Source organism: Sander lucioperca, chromosome 10, assembly GCF_008315115.2.
Source record: "Sander lucioperca isolate FBNREF2018 chromosome 10, SLUC_FBN_1.2, whole genome shotgun sequence".
Taxonomy (NCBI): Eukaryota; Metazoa; Chordata; class Actinopteri; order Perciformes; family Percidae; genus Sander; species Sander lucioperca.
This window is the reverse complement of record NC_050182.1, coordinates 28,382,547-28,400,474: the sequence shown is the minus strand read 5'-3', so window position 1 is coordinate 28,400,474 and position 17,928 is coordinate 28,382,547. Positions and strand designations below refer to the sequence as shown.

Genomic DNA, 17,928 nt, shown 5'->3' with positions numbered 1-17,928 from the left:
ACATATTGCATTTGAAGAAGTGTCCCAGACAGACCTTATTCTTCATCAGGAAAACAGACAAGGTAAGACCTCACAAACAAAGCCCGTCTCAGCTACTCAGTCTGCCGTGGTAATCCAGGCCAGATTAAGTAGAGGTTGGCAGGATTTTATTTTCTTTAAGAGGAGCAAAATAAATGCTGAAATTGCCTTTTTATCTGGCTCTTATCCCAGATAGCATGCCAAGAAAAACTTAGTTCATTAGTGCAGCTTTTTTCATAAAAATCTGGATGATGCATTAACTGAGAAGACGTTGACTATCCTTCATATTACGGTGATGCATTATTGATGCATGCATTGTATGCTTCCTGTCCTCTAATGGTTTAATTTGTTCCCAGTAACAACACTTTCTCAACTGTTATCAGGGGTTCTCATTTTGTCTGTATTCACAGTTAGTTGATCTTCAAATCAGTCTTATTGAGGTGAATATTACAAGTAATTCTTACTATATCGAAGCTTGCAAGGTATATCTGCAATACATTAGTTTTTATGGTAGACCAGAAACACCTTATAGCATCGCACAACCTGGCAGTTTAATTCCAGTGGGTGGCGCCATTGTATTGACGATAAGGGAATTTCAGTGCTTGTCCAGAGTTACTCATTTGTGTCAAGTGTCATGAGTTATTTCTAACCAACGCCTATTTAATGAATATGAAAACATAATAATGGTCATCATTTCTTATCAGATAAGGAAATAAGCACATGACAGCAACACATACAATGAGTTTCCAGAACTCTGCAGCATGTCATGTCATAAATAATACTAATAATAATAAAGTTCTGGTACACATTTTGACTTTATGGTAACTTTTTTGTTGCAATAATTGCATTTGTACAGATAATTTGATTAAGTGTTTGAAGTATATTCAAAAAGGAGAAGTATAAATGAAAATAGAAATTTTATGGATTTGGGGACTTTTTTATATTTTTCCCTAATAAACCTATTTCTGATATACGTCTGATATACATAACCATGCTGCTATAGGTAAACATGCAAGAGTCCAAACAGTTTGACTCGGATTCCTGAAGCCAACAGCCATGGGAGCCAACAACAAATCACTGTTATGAACAGAAGCATTCCTCTGTCCTCTGGGGTATATAAGGCTTCATTTGGTTTGCTTCCATGATATATGTGGAGGGCAAGAAGTCATTTAGCTTTCAATTTATTAGCCTGGTGATTTATGCATGCTGCAAAGGTAGTAGTGGTGGTGGTGGTGTCCCCTACACCCCACCACCCTTTCCCCCACCCTCCTTCCCTTTCTCGTTGGACTGTAACAATGTGGTAATAGATGATGTGTAAGAGGAGAAAGTTCAGCAATTAGAAAAGTCAGGAAAGGGTTTACAGTTTATATGGTTGCACTTCATTTATCACTTGCGTTTTAGTTACCCAGTAAAGCATCAAATAGTAAGTCCACAGCAACCTGCTCTATAGTTGGAGTCCATATAACCCTACCACAACATAACACCTAATGCAAGATTCTTGCTAATATTTTAATACAAATTGCATTTATTGCAAATATACTGATGCACAATATGTCTGAAAACAAAGCCGTTTTTCAAAACAAAAAAAATCAGGGATCTAAATCGTTCATCTCACAATAATAAAGACACTGTTGAAGTTCCCTAAACCTGTAATGGTTTGTGTTTTCCAGTATTAGCTGAACATTTTTGTGATGTATGTTACAAGGTGTTGATCGTTACCCAGAGTTCAATGCCTTTCTGCTGACTAACAGCCTGCTTGGAGCCTCTTCCCATGGCCACCGCTGGGAAGAAGGAAACTCTGTTACCAAATGGCTCACAGGGAAGAAAGAAAAAAAACTGAAGTGTTTGGCAGCGTTCAGAGCAGCTTTGTGAGTAATCGCTATCCACATCCTTGGACACCTCACTTTGCTCTCACTCTCACTTTTTCCATCAACCAACCTAACAGAAACCAAATTCCTTCATCATGATGGCGGAACACCGAGATAAAGATTAAGGAATTAAGGTAAATTAGAAGACATAAATAAGCCCCAAATGTTCATGATAAACATCCGAGATAAGCATCTGAACCTCACACCACGACAAAGTCCCTGATTTTTGGAGATTACTTTCCCGTCAGTGGACTAATGGCAAAGTCTTTCTCCAGTTCCTCCCTGTTAGAAGGAACGTTTATTTTTGTTGATGTGATCATATCCTATCACGCAGTAAGAGGTTATGTCAGGTGTACCCCGATGGTGTGGGGGAAGTGCAAAGAGCGTGTCTGCCGACAGGCCTGATGTACCAACCGTGACACTCCCAGTTCGTCAATAATCTAAAAAACAGATGGAGGAAGGCCAGCAGTGAGTCATGGGAATGTTAAGTTTTGCAGCACAACATTTTGATGATGAGCACTTCACCACTGGACTGTTTTATTTTAAAAAAGTGCACAAATCTAACAACACAAGCTGCTCTCCATTCTCAAATCTCAAGCCTTCTTACAATATAAGAAATTATTATAAACTACTGGCTTTGGTATAAAGTATTACTCTGGATAGCTTTAGAGTACCAGTAGCTGAAGAAGTATTCAAATACTTTACTAAGTAAAAGTACTAATACAACAATGTACAGATACTCCATTACAAGTAAAAGTCTTGCATTCAGAATCCTATAAGAACAGTATGAGTATTATCAACAAAAATCACATAAAGTAATTCAAAGTAAAAGTACCTTTGAGGAAAATGTGCCACTGTGAGTGATATCATTATGACGTTATTAGATTGTTAGCATCAGAGTGTATAAGCATTTTAGTGTAGTCTAGCTGGTGGAGGTGGCTAGGCCTACTTTACAAAACAGCTATAGTTGAAGCATCCCTGGCTGAATGACGGTTAAACTCTCTAACTGAAGCTTTACAGATAATGCTGTAGCTCCAAAAACATTACCCAGCTATAAGAAGAAAAAACAAAACAAAATATTACCATTATTATTATTATTTTTTAACCTAACAAAATGACAAGCTCTGATAGGGTTCTACAGGTAAGCATATTTAACTTAAAATGAAATCAAACTCAAAATCACACATATACATAACAAAAACAGACCATGAAAATCACACAAGCAGCTCCAACCATCCCAATTCAAGCATACTTTGCCCCACCATCAACTGACACTTCCATTGTACAGCATTTCTTCAGACAGTGTAGCAAAGCCAAGGAATGCCAATTGATTGTTAGCATGACTGAAATCACATACACACAAACATAAACACATTAAGAAAACATCTTCACCAGTTTGCCAATACATTGAGAAACGCAGTGCAAGTAGCACACACGACAACGGAAACTGTTTCCGGGGGACACTAAAAAGTGATGCACATGATTGAAAAATGAACTGCCAATTCAAATAAAACGACGAAATAGGCTACCACCACACGCAATTATTTGTGAAACAGGCTAACGTTATGTTAGCTGGCTACTTTCAGAACAGTCACCAAGTATCGTTCAAGGACGAAAATACATGCAAATTGTTTAATTAATAGTTTAGAACAAGTCAAAATAAGTTGCACTTTGACTGCATGAATAATATCGACCACAAAAACTACTAATTTCACTCTATATCAATCGGAAACTATTTACAAACCTTGTCCCCTCAGCAGGTGCTAAACAAACATAAGGTACGACAGTCTTCTTCTTTCAGAAAACACACCTGCGACTTCTTCGTCTACCGGGCATTACCCTGCTCTTTCAAAATAAAAGCACTAGCTTTTATAATGTAGTCAAACTAACGGAACCATTTTACACAGCCTTTAGAAAACACATGCAGTCTTGTATAAAGTACTCAAAAGCAATACTTGAGTAAAAGTACAAGTATCTTCCCAGAAAATTACTTTGGTAGAAGTTAAAGTCTCCTTTTAGAATATTACTTGAGTAAAAGTCTTAAAGTATCTGATATTTACAGTACTTAAGTATTCATAGCAATTTTCTGATATTAAATGTACTTAAGTAGAAGTAAAAGTAAAAGTAAAAAAACACTTTGATTATGAACTTTATGGCCAAAGGTGTGTAATGTTATCTTCATCACCACTGTCGTCGGGGTGATCATCGTCTGTTACCATGGAGGCAGAGCCAGCAGCAGGTGCTTCCATGACACTATCAGTCATTATGCTTCCTCCTCTTCTTCTTTAGTTTTGGCCTATGGTTTTTTTTTGCCACTTGGCCACAAACAGGCATCACGTCACCAACTGGAATGGAGCGTACATTATCTTGGTAATTTAGGAGCAATGATTCGCCAAACTTTCTTTTTTCAGTGTAATAAATTTCTTCTGATTATATTTTGTAGTAACGAGTAACTAAGATGCTTAGGGGAAATGTAGTGGAGTAAAAGTATACATTTTATTTAGGAAATGTAGTGGAGTAAAAGTAAAAGTTTCCAGAAATATAAATAACAAAGTAAAGTACAGATACGTGAAAATTCTACTTAAGTACAGTAGTGAAGTATTTGTACTTTGTTACATTACAACACTGCACATATGAACATGAACATGAAAAATAACAGATTATCTAGTAGCCTATGCTGCGCCATACCGGAGGTCATTTACAATATTAGTGGCTCCCAAACTTTACGGTTTTTTGTAGGCTTAATGGTATAATTTGACCTCTTAGGCCGGAGCAGATGTTTACATGTAAATGAAACCATCTGAGAAGTCGAGAGGGGAAATCATGTGTGGTGATACTGCAAACAACTCAATAATCAATCAATCAATATTTATTTGTATAGCACCTTTCATACATATAGGGCATTGCAATGTAGGTGACTGTCAAATTAATAGGGTAGTTCCCTTGAGGCACACACACCTTAAACATGACAATAGCCCCCAATTAGACCGTTGTTGTTGTAACAAGCCACACATGAAAGATCAGTTAGTCTCTAACAATAAAGAATATTTTGGAATGTATGTTTTTTTTATCTCAAATCTTAATCTGAAAAAAGTTAGTGCCACTAAATAAGTAAAGTGGAGTAAAAAGTAAATGTAGGGGAGAGTAGTATAACGTCTAAAGTAGCATTTAACAGAAATGATCATGTAAAGAACAAGTACCTCAATTTGTATTTAAGTAGCCTACAATAGGCTACTTAAGGAAATACTTTCCACCACAGTAGAGTACCAAACGTAAGGAAAACATTTAATGTACAGTCTCACAATCACTGCTGCCTATAACATTCCGGTTACCTGCTATTACTTACAGAATACCCAGGAGATGGTGAGATCAGCCTGATCTGCAGGTATCTACACTTCACAACAGGAAGTAATGTCTTTAACAGATTTGAGTCAAACCACCTCCATCCTGACAGATAGTTATCAGCTAATGCTGGTTATATTGATGAGGAAATCATTTTGTGAAAATTAAATCAACACCTTAACTTTAAGTTATTATAATCTTCTTTATGCTTATGCTCTTCATTGTTGAAGGTGATAATCAAGCTGGTGATGATGACTTCACATCCTGAAAAAGATCCCCAGCTGGGTAGCCATGAACACACAACTTCCACATTGATGAGTGAAAATAAACAACATCCTGAAAGCCAAAAAAAAAGGAAAAAAAAAGAAAAGAAAAGCGTAAAATCTACAGTCAGCCGAGACAAATCCTTCAAAGAAGAGTGGCTTCTTGTCTAATTTCTGTTAACCAAGAGGGAGAACAAGCGGAGCTGAACGGTTCCCATTCCAAAAACAACATAGCTGGAGAGGTAGCCTATTGTGTCTTGACAGATTGGTCTGACTGAAGGAGGAGGAGGAGGTCACCTCTAACTGACACACAGGGAGGAGCAGAGGTGAGCAGAAATCTGGGGGAGATGGGAACACAGCTGCGGTTCAGAGGAGAGTTAGTGTCATTACTACCTCACATAATTTAGAATTGACTGCCTGCAAAGGTTTGTTTGAGTGCCATTGAATTTATTATGCTGTGTGCTTGTTGGGTTGAAATAGATAGACCTTGAAACGGGGGATGTGAAATTGCAAAATGGCATTTTTTTATGAATCTATCTATCTATCTATCTATCTATCTATCTATCTATCTATCTATCTTTATATCTATCTATTTACAGATAACTCTTGTGGTTTTTTTGGCAAAGGATGGGAGACCCTCCTCTGTCCTGATCACTCCCCAGGTCCTCGCACCTCCGCCCCCACACCTCTGCCCATCATCCCCCTGTATACTATTCATCCTCATGTGCAGCTGGAGCACTCTGTTCGACCTCCTCTCTCCACACAGAGCACTTATTAACAGGGACTGTGGTGGGACTCCTCACAGAACTTGCGGTTAGAGTGAAGAACCACACTGGACTACTGACATTATGCTCATCACTAACATAAGTCTATGTGACATGGCATGTTATACTGCTTTTCAACATGCACTCTGCCAGAGTTATTTCGCTGGGCGTTAAGCCACAGATGAAGATAAAGACACTGCTGTTACATTCACAACAGTTAGTTCTTCTTTTATTTTTGCACATTGGGAGCATGACTGATGACATTCCAACCAGGTGGTCTTTGCCAAGTCATCTTGTCAGTTATGCTGAATATATGAAACAAAAAAAGAAGAACTAGCTCATGGGAACATGACAGCAGTGGATGAGAATTATTTATTTTTTCCTGTTTTTGTTACCCAGCATGCACCTGCAAAGCACTTTTGGATGTGTGCTTATGAAAAGACTCCACCATTTACTGTAAGAGTTTTGTAAGAAGGAATTGTTTTAGAGCAGTACCAAGAGTTGCCTGTACTGCTGTTTTAGTGTCAAGAGTTTTATTGCTATGTTTATTTGACTGCATGTAATTTACGTGATATCATTACTTGTATTTCATTATGAACACATTTTCAATTGGGTCAGTTTATCTTCTGCACAGTGCAGTCAAGAAAGTGACCATTTTTTTGTTGTGTTGGCTCTCTTCTCCAACACATTTGATCTAATACTGATACTTAAAGGGACAGTTCACCCCAAAACCAAAAATACATATTTTTCCACAAGGGGCTTCTGCTCATGACAGCGCAAGATGCAAACATGTCCTCCTCAGCCGAGCTGTAGCGTTAGCTAGCTCAGGTGAAACAGCACCACAAACGGCAGTCTCCAAGATGATCATAGGTAGGACTGTTGTATTAGACTGCATAGGTGTATAAACGAGCAACTGAGTGTATTTCCATTCCATTTCCTTATGAGCTACATGCAGACGGAGTATCTCTAAACTCAGAGCGGCACCTGTCAAGCTCCTACAGTCCCACCACAATATGGTAAAGCTACTGTAACTCTGTGAACAGATATTTTCATTGCATGGGTCAGTGCAATGGTCTCCATGCTGCAGCAGCCTGGGTGAAAGTGTGTGTGGTCTACTGGCTGGCAGCAGGCTTTATAGGCAGCAGAATGCATGGCTCAGTGGTCTTGAGGTTTAAGTTTTAGCAGTGGCCAGGGCACAGATTATATGAGCTGATGTTCCTCTACAGTCTACATTGACAGGAAGTAAGGTTATATGGGATAAATGCCAAATTCAGTGATTTGCCATGCTTTTGTTTTTCCGTAATACATAGTATATCTTGTGTTGTTGTTTGGGAGGAAGGTTAGACCAGTGAAACACTTTCTCAAACTCTTGGAGGAAGGCTTGTGTTTGTTTTGTGTGTGTGTGTGTGTGTGTGTGTGTGTGTGTGTGTGTGTGTGTGTGTGTGTGTGTGTGTGTGTGTGTGTGTGTGTGTGTGTGTGTGTGTGTGTGTGTGTGACAGAGATTATGCTGCTGAGATGCTAGTTCTTCCACAGACCCCACATCACCCTGAGCTTCCAAGCTGTGAAAACATACTGGAGGTTTGTTGGTTCTTAGTGGCTAATAAGGTGTCATTGTGCGGTAGAGCTGTCTGATATCCCACAGAGTCATTAGGAACGACACAAATAGATTTAACAGAACATCTATTACACTCACGCACGTGCATCTCCTCGTACACAAAAACAGCCTTTCACTCTACAAAAAATCAATACTTTTCATGAGATAAAATTCCAGGAATGGGCTTGGGTCTTTGCGCAGCTCTTTCTGACAAGGTGAAATTGTGCTCTGCTACAAGAATACAGGATTAGAACCTGCGACATCAAAGCACTCAGCTTTCAAAGGCTTTCTTTTACAGCTAACTTCAGGAGTCCTGGCTCCTATGTGTCCAGACAGCTTATAAAGGCCTGTTTTCATCCTCACCTCCCGATGAGACACCCCAGATCCTCTCTCACCACCACTGGACTGCTGTTATCAGCAATGCCCTGATATGATGTCTGGATTTCTCTGTAGAATGGGACATTTTCAGACTATTGCTGAGGAAACATGCTGTCATCCAACTCTGCTGTTTAACCTTGTTAGAGCTGAGGGTTGATTAGAGGCTATCAGGGACTTGGTCTTTGAAGAACACACCGCTGTCTTTTCTCATCCCATGCAGTTGATCCATCTTGGCGAGCTGGCATTCTTTGCGGTTCATCTTTAATGGAGTGAACAAGAATATCACTGTCAATTGTGGGAGCCTCATATATGTGGATGACTGTGGTTTGTTATTTCAAAAGATATGAGTAGGCTGATAGAGAAACGCTGCCTTGCAAGGCTCGAACAGAGAAAATAGACAGGTCTCTGTGGATCTGGCTGTGGCTCAGGACTTAGTAAAGTGAGAGCCTGAGTTGTGTCTGCCTTGATGTGACCTCGGGGAAGGGTGGTTAATGACGCTCTGGGGTCACAAATGGCTGGTGTGTCAAGTTGCATGAGTCAGAAATATACACTTGACTTTATCATAACACTCACTCACTGCTCATTGATAAGGACAAAGACTTTTTTCATCAGTGATTGTCCACTGCTCCAGGCCAAGCAGACAGCAGCGTACGGTAAATCACATTGAAAAACAATCAGCGCGGTTTATCTCCTCTTCATGTACTTGTAATTGTCAGGCACTCTGTGACTGACTGATGAATGGTTTAGTCCTTATTAAAGATCAACACTGGAGGAGTTGTCCTGTGATGACATCATATTCCCGAGAAGCAGCTGTGTTTTCTCAGAGTCACTTAAGCAGCAAAGAGCTGAACTCTACTGAGCAATCTGCCAAGAAATGTATATGTAGAGTGGGAGTAAATACTAGCTTTTGCATTATTATTATTTTTAAAGTAAGGGATGATGGTGTGTGCTTATGGTCGAGGGGTCTAAGATGTTGAGCAGCCAATCAAAACATCCCTGGATGGAGTGGGGACTGTTTTATTGGGTTTATTTGCTCAATTAAAACATCACAATAAAAGACATACAATCATGAAGCTCTGTTGATAGGTGAAGGGAAAGAAGGAAGCCAATCTGCGTGTAATCTTAAATACCAGTCAACGAACCAAAATAACAAGAGCAGGTAAAAGAAATATAAAAAAGGAAGCAACAGACGTTTGTTGCATACCATCTACGCTCATTCCCTCTCACCTCTTTACTGTGCACTACCTAATAAAGGCACAGCGGTGGAAGAAGTATTCAGATCAATTTACTCAAAGTAACACAACGCTATCATGTTTACATGTCAGCAGTACTTTCATGTGCACATTGAACTGCCTCATTGTTATAACAATGCGTCATAACTGATAAATTGTTCATGTGTTTTTGTATTAAAACTCTTAATCTGAAAAGTAATGAATGTATAAAGTACATATTTCCCTCTGAAATGTAGTAGTATCGATAAGCAAAGTACAAGTAAATTTGTACTAAAGCACAGTAATTTTAGTAAATGTATTTAGTTACTTTTCACCACTGTAAAGACTAATTTAAAGCCAAAAGATACTTAAAAGCATATGGAATCACACATTTTGTATGAAAAATGCACACTGCATGAAATACTGTATGTAACATGTTTTATTTTTAAGAAGCAGCAAAGCAAGCTGTTAATATTTAATATAAAAGTAAATCATACTGACTCGTTGCTACTTTTGTCACGAGATCCGGCAAAAAAACAACGGAAAAAAGATTCAGACAAGGTGGTGGAGCACATACCTGTGAGGTACAGCAGGTATAGTGTGTGTGTGTGTGTGTGTGTGTGTGTGTGTGTGTGTGTGTGTGTGTGTGTGTGTGTGTGTGTGCTGAGATCAGCACCATGGACAGGGCCAGCAGACAGGTACACTCACCTTGAAGAGGATTGAGCTGCTCTTTCTATATATATATATGCAAGTTGCAAACTTGAAATGTCACCTTTACTTTGCAGCAGAGTGTTGTGAATGAACGAGGGTGTCATTTTTTGCCAGAAAATGTACAAAATGTGGCATTTTCTTTAGTTAAAATGTAAACCTTTACACTTAAACAAGCCTGTGTTTCTCCTGGAACAATACTTCACTCTCAGGCCTCCACAAGGATGTAAATAGATGTTCACTGGTGTTGTGACCTCTGACCCTGACTGCCCCCCTGTTTCCTGAACCAGATGCTGCTCCTGTGGACCACAGCCATCTCAACCTAAACAAAGTAATCCTCCACTAAACAAGATGGATATTGTATCACCCACCTAGTAAATACCAGAAGGTCTTAACTACGGAGCTGCCATTTCCTCTTCTCTGACTAGAACTGAGGGAATAATCACTTCTTGTATTGTTTTATGGAAGAGCAAAAAAACATAAACTTTGTTTTACCACAGTTTTACATATATTTTATGGTATATTACAGTATACCAAAAACATGCCCTCTTGTGGGGGAATATAATTAAAGCATGCAGCAGTCCTCCAAGGAAAAGTTTAAAAATCTGCAGTACGGGCTGCATTTAAAAAATGTGAGATTGGGATCATATGTTGCCTATATGAAAGTCTTTTGATCTCACTTGGTTTAAGTAAGACTAGATGGAAACATAAATCCAAACTCCTTGTGGGTTAGGTCTATAGAGATGAGCCAAGGTTGCATAACGCTATTTCAAAAAAGAAGTGTCAGCTCATACACTTACTGGAGATTATAGCAAACATACAGCAGCAGTGATGTGATCGGACAATAGTTATTTTTTTGGGATGCCGATGGATGAAGGAATAAAAATGCATTGTTTGAGCTCAGACCTGCAGGAAAAGCAAGGCTGTTACAATGTGTTAATTTAAATTAAAATTAGCTGTTTTTTAAATGTGATTTCGTTTTGAAGTCCCTTTTAGTATACTGAGACAGTTCACTATTCGATTTTTCCTCGTTGATGTGAACTTAATTAAATGAAAATGAAAAGATAACTTCCTAATACTGACATAATTGTTATTGTTATTATTCTACACTATAACTATATTTTGGTTGTTTTGGTAATAATTGTGTAATGATATGAAATAACCGCGTTATCTATTCCAACTCTGACTTATATTAGGAGCTTTCTAATAGTTCCTTGGATGCTCCCACCCCTCGCTTCACGTAATCCATCTTCTTGACCAATCCTGTCCCTCCCAAAAAGTTTACGCCATGCAGCCTATAAGAACTGCCTAAGTTTCTCAAGTATCAGAAAAGATTTGTCCTCCCAGAAACCCATCTATGGATACTTTGGTGTCTTCAAAACCAGATAAACTTACAGGTGGATCAATTCCGTGACTTCATGAGAGGGAAATCAATTTTTGGACACTTTCTTGTCGCCATCTACCCAAGTGGAGATGTCTGAGGAAAATCTGGGGGAAGAGTCGGGAAGCTCTCCTGTCTCTCCTGTGGACAGCCTGAGCAACAGCGAGGGGGAGCTGGACAGACAGCCGAAGAGGTGTGGGAGGAAGAGGAGACCGAGCAGGAAAAACGGGGAGGACTCAGATAGCCCGACCCCTGGGAAAAGAGGGAAGAAGTCCAGCAGCAGCAGCCCCCAGTCTTTCGAGGAGCTCCAGTCGCAGCGGGTCATGGCAAACGTCCGGGAGCGACAGAGGACCCAGTCTCTTAACGAGGCGTTTGCATCTTTGCGGAAAATTATCCCCACTTTGCCCTCGGACAAACTCAGCAAAATACAGACCCTAAAACTTGCAGCCAGATACATCGACTTTCTCTACCAGGTGCTGCAGAGCGACGAGCTGGACTCCAAAATGTCAAGTTGTAGTTATGTGGCTCATGAGAGGCTGAGCTACGCCTTCTCTGTGTGGAGGATGGAGGGCGCTTGGTCCATGTCAACATCCCACTAACATCTGGAGAAATTATGCCCTATGGTACGCTTGATTTTCAACTAAAATCCATTCAACTGTGGGGGAAAAAAATTACCCTCTAGAAAATGTTCTTTTATGGCTATAACTGTTGTCTAATGAAGCTTATTTTGTTTACTTATCTGCACAGTTTAGTGATAATTAGCCTAATGCCTTGTCTAACCTACAGATGACTGCTGAATCTACTTATCACATTCCGACGGGACAAATCTGGAGTCCAATGCTGGATACATGGGATCACTCTATTTAAACCAAAGACCACAGAAGCTCTGGGGGATCATTTTTGCAGAGGCCCGATAGGGACCTGCAGCCGTGTGATAGCCTATAGCTCCACACACTCATGTTTTAGGCTTTTTTTATTTTATTTTTTTTATTTTTTTAAGGAAAGGATATTTTGAATGCATGTCTTTGGACTTATTTCTGTGGAGGTAAAAGTGCATTATTGAATCAGTTGTGAGACTGTCAACTGGTGGTGTAGCTCACATTATAGGCTGACTGTGTGGATCTAACCTGTGCAACAACAACAAAATATTTTCAGAATACATTTATTTATTTATTGATGAAACGTGTTATATTGAGGAATAGATCCTGTGTCTGAAATACAAATACATTCCTATTTTTATCATCGTTTCTTTTGTAAATGTCTGTATATTTTTTGCATTAAAGAAAATGACGAGTAAAGTGTTTGCCTTTGACTTTCTTTCTTTTTTGTGTCAAGCTAATTGAATTGTTAATAGCAGACGGCTGAGGCCAAAATGAAGATAAAATAAACTGGACTTTGGTTAGTTGGTAGACAAGGTAAATGATGACACGAAACAGCTTCCATGCATGTATCTCGTGGACTGTTACTTCACATCAGATTTAATGGCAAAAGCTTCCACTATATCGCCAGTCACTTGGGAAAACAGATGGAGTTATTATTGGCTCGAGTGAAAGCGGTGGAGAAACATGCAGCTATTTTTCATAGCCTGTATAGCCCATTGTTACACATCCAAAAGGAACAAAGAAAAATACATTTTCTCCGCATTTATAGCTGAAACTAAAAAAAAAAAAAAAAAAAAAAAAAAAATTTAAACGTGAGAAAGGGTTTTATGGCGGAAAAAATGTCTGCTGTAGAGAAAACAGAGTTAGTCTGTATAAACGAAGTTAGAATTCCATTTTAATTAAAATTTGAAAGGCCTCGTTTAGTCTCCAGTTTCTCTCTCACTCTCTCTTTTCCTGGATTTGTTTACAGTTGGATTACGGACTGGACCTGAGACGCACCGTTATGAGTAAATAAGTTACACTGAGGTCATGTCAACCTGCTATTGGGCCCAAGATACAGTCTCTCTTCTGCCAGCAGCTGAACATAAACAGCAGGGCAGTTACATGCTGAGGATTTAGACATTTTGACAAACTAACACGACTTTCTTATATATACTGTTTTATTGCAGCATAACGATGCCTGGGCTATATAAATGCATGAGGACAAATTCAAACAATTACATAATAAATGGGATTAGTTTACCTATTGTATTGGCAATAATCTCTTGTGAGTCTGCATATCTGCAACATGATAACCAGTAATACTTTCTGCGTCTTTTCGCAAGGTAGGAAAGGTATTCCTGATTATTGTCACTAAATAAATCGTTCATACTGTTAACGTGCTGTGGTTGATCTCAGTGATCTGAGAAAGTTTCTCACTGTCCAAATCAAAGTGTGGGCCCGTTTGAAGGTGTGTAATTGGCTTCCGAGGCATGTATGGAATTCCCAGATGTCTATGAAATTTAAGGAGGCCGAGAAGGTAGGCTGTAGGTCTTTACATATAGAGGCCATCTCACTGAAATGTTGGGGGGACATGATTCACACACACACACAGTCCAGATGAATAAGCCGTTTTTCTTTAAACTTTTACGGTTAGGTTTTCAGTTCATGCCAGATAAATATACAGGGCCTACAATAAATAGAAGCTGCAGCCTATTTTTAAATTCCCAGCATTTGTGCAACGCAATAGGCTTAAATAAGTTTCCTCTCCCCTTCTTTCAGGAGAGAGGAGTTGGCAATTGACACGATGCAGAGGCACAGAATGAAACCTATTTAGAACAGATGTTAGTATTTTTAAAAAAACGTCACGTGAAACGAGCAGATGTTCAGACTGTGCAGAGACTCGCCGTGCAGCGCATTACTGCAGAGAGAGAGCTCGGAGGAGCTTTGCTTCCACACAGACTGTGAGTCTGCAGTCCTACATTAAAATCATCCAGCAGCTTTGATTAAAATGGATTAATAAAAAGGGCCACCTGCAGGGAGTAACATGATCTGGAGCTGACTGAACGCGCTGAGACAAAGGTAGGCTGAACGAAAAGCTAAACAGTCTGTATTAATGATCGTGTGAGAGGTTGACTTGCTGATTATTTGGCTTTAAGATAGCCTACTGTATATAAAGATCAGGATGTTTCTTTCTAAAGCTTCCAACACTAACGGGCCTTCTGCTGTCAAAGATTTAGACTACTTTGAAGAGCGCGCGTGTTAGTGTGTGTGTGTGTGTGTGTGTGTGTGTGTGTGTGTGTGTGTGTGTGTGTGTGTGTGTGTGTGTGTGTGTGTGTGTGCGCGCGCGCGTTTGGGGGAGGGAGGGGGTTTAAAGGAGGGGAGTAACTAACGGACGAGAATCTATCACACATATTTAACCCCTGACTAAGCCTATACGAGAACTGTTGTGTCAGACATGGACGATATGAGTAATAATAAATAGACTAAATTGACTGCACTTTCAAATTAGATTTGACTTTGTTCTCTATTTCTATATTATCTGAGTAACAAGTTTCCATTCATCCAAATGATTCATTTGCTCTGGATGTTTTTGTGCAGCTATAACGTTGATATTAAATCAGTGATATTAATGAGTTACTAAAAGTTATTATACAACCTCTATTCATAATAATAATAATATTAACGATAATAATACTAATAATAATAATAATAATAATAATAGACCTAAGTAAACTGTAGTCATGGGGCCTGGCGCAATACTATAATTGATAATAATAAAAGCTCTCGGTTTTGTAACTACATATCGCAGTTCATTCACGTGCACCAGCAGCTGACAGGTGATATATCAATTATTTATTATGCTGGCCTCCATATTTAGCTTCTTGTAAAAGAGATTTCATTCTTTTTTTTTTTACTTGTACTTTTTTCCATTTCTAAAAATCTTTATTTGATTACACTTTTCAATTGCAGCTTACTTGAAAATAGATGGTGTACCTGATAATTACTGTAAGAGATGGTTAGAATAACTTTAAAAATATGTGCACTCAAGAAGACTTCAGTTTGTTGTTTGTTTTATGTTGTTGCATTTAACAGTTTATTTCTGAGCTCAACAGGAAAGAGCAGGTGCAGACTTTACGGCCACAACGTTAAGTGAAATTCCAGATTTTCCATTTTGAGCCTCAGTGAGAATTGAAAGGTCCTCTGGTTGGTAATCAAACTTTTTCAGGCCCACACACAGTTTCATCCACACCTTTAACAATGCCTCAGAAAGTGCATATTAAAGCCAGGAGTAGTTGAACTGCGTGGAGATAAGATCAGAGTACAGAAATGCACTTGAGGCAAGGAAACAAAGGAGAGGCTAAACAGAAACAGACAGCTACAGTGCATACCTCCTGCATCTGGAGTCTGCTGATTATTGAATACATAAACATCTATGCAGTTCTTTGATGAGAGAGCATTTTATTTAATACACATATCAGAAAAGTGCCATGGTAATAAAAGGTGTCTTAAAGATGGAAAATTGTGAAAATTTTGTTTTTGTGCAATACATTTGAAGACAATTTGGTTGGATATGATGCGAAGGATATGCATATAAAAAAACATCATCTTTGTGCATCTCTGAGCAGATAGCAGCTATGACTGTTAAAGTTCCTCTGACCTTTACTTCTGTTGAAAATGAGCACCTGCAGATGTGTATACTTTTTCACATGACACCATGAGATCTGGCATCAAGTGAGGAAGATGTTAAACTTTGTCAAATAATAAAGGATGGATTTTCATATTTCCGCCCCTTTTCTCATCTACTCACTGCAGGAGAAAGATGATAATGATCCATCTCATTTTGAATCTGTTCTGGTTTAAATATTTAAAACTGAAACAGAAAAACAACCAAATCATTAGATTCAATTAGATTAGATTAGATTCAACTTTATTATCATTGTGCAGAGTACAAGTACAAAGACAACGAAATGCAGTTTGGGTCCAACCAGAAGTGCAAAAAGAGCAGAAAAGTGCAATGCGATATACAGGTATAGACAGGCGGTGCATAGACAGGACAAGAAGTCATGGAGCACTGTCAGATTATTAGAGTGTATTTGTCACCAGATTTGTGCCACAAGATTAATCTGTTTTACCATGAATTAAAGCTTGAATATAAAACAAAATAGCTGTGGCTGTAAAAGCATACTACAAACTTTAGATGAGAATCCTTTCCTAAATAAAAAACATGCAACAATGGACGCACAGGTGTGTTTCTGAAAATGCATTGCGCTCTGACCCATTGGAAACTCATATTTCTGCAATCATATAAACCTCATTCAACAATAAAAGTTTGAACAAATTTCCAAAGTTCAGAAGGTTTCACAGTTTTCTTTTTTCATCATCATTTCAAAACGTATCTCCTGAAATCACACATTACACTCTTGATAATCAACTTTTGGTTTTAAAGGACTGATAACAAACTGATCAGCATCACTGTAAATATGTGGGAATCTAACTTTCAAGAATATTTTTCCATGAATATAAAACATTGTCTTTTTTATAAATCAGTTTAATCCAAGACAGGGTCTATTACTGTCTCTCTAACCTGGCATCGAGAAGTGAGGATACTTAATGCCGAAAAATATTTGAATAGACACCTGTGCAGCAATTACTTGATTTATGGAAACATATGAGAAGGAAACAATAAGAGAGGTGATAGGGTATTTGGCTTCAAAAGTATTTGGCAAAATTATTGACTGAAAGCTGCAAAATGTTGACGATTTACTGATTCCTGCTCATGCTTTCAGACAACCGCAAACTGCATTTTTGATCCTCATCTTTGAAAAAAAAAGGACAAATTAAACTTGTTTTGATCATGTATTTTGCATTTAAGAATTAACATGAACATGAAAAAAAGACCAAAAACGTTGATACTGAATGAAATGTCTCCTTTTTTATTTAGATAAAAATTCAAAGACTTTCATCCTGAGATCATAAACAACATGACACTTTATGTCTGAAGAGTTGTATGGCCCTTGAGGAAAATGATCAATGTAAAAGTTACAATGATGAAACATTATTTCTTGAAATATTTGGATAAAAGTGGACTCAACAGGAGGAATTGGATGCCCTTGGCTGTTTGAGAAAATGTTAAACAGATTCTTGTTTAAATCTGGTTGAGGGCTTGTTGACACACCATATTTATGTTGGCAAATTAAAGATTTCAACTGAAAATATGAAGGCATAACAGGTCAGCGTTTCATCACAGTAAAATGCACACTGGTCATGAAGAATGACGGCATGATTTAGGCATCCATGTGATTGTATCCAGGACCAGAGATGTCCTTTGATACACGTCCAAAGGGCACAGTCAAAACGTGTGCACCTTGTGTTCAATCTTTGTTGCGTGTGATGTGTGCCACCCAGGCTGCAGACAAGACACGGATCAGTGTGAATGCACAATGATGTCACAGACAGGAAAAGGCTGAAAAAGTATTGGCACCTTTTAGAATTGGCCGGATCCCCATTGGCTCTGCAGAAACGCTGGAATAATAAACA

General features: G+C 38.6%; 1 protein-coding gene across 1 annotated transcript; it reads left to right on the top strand.

The window, feature by feature from the left end:
* The first annotated feature begins 11,461 nt into the window (after positions 1–11,461).
* On the top strand, positions 11,462–12,820 carry twist1b (twist family bHLH transcription factor 1b). The gene is made up of 2 exons (XM_031298987.2): positions 11,462–12,150; positions 12,314–12,820. Exon 1 carries the CDS (start codon positions 11,620–11,622, stop codon positions 12,124–12,126), a length of 507 nt encoding a protein of 168 aa, XP_031154847.1. The 5' UTR covers positions 11,462–11,619; the 3' UTR covers positions 12,127–12,150; positions 12,314–12,820.
* The last annotated feature ends 5,108 nt before the right edge of the window (positions 12,821–17,928 follow it).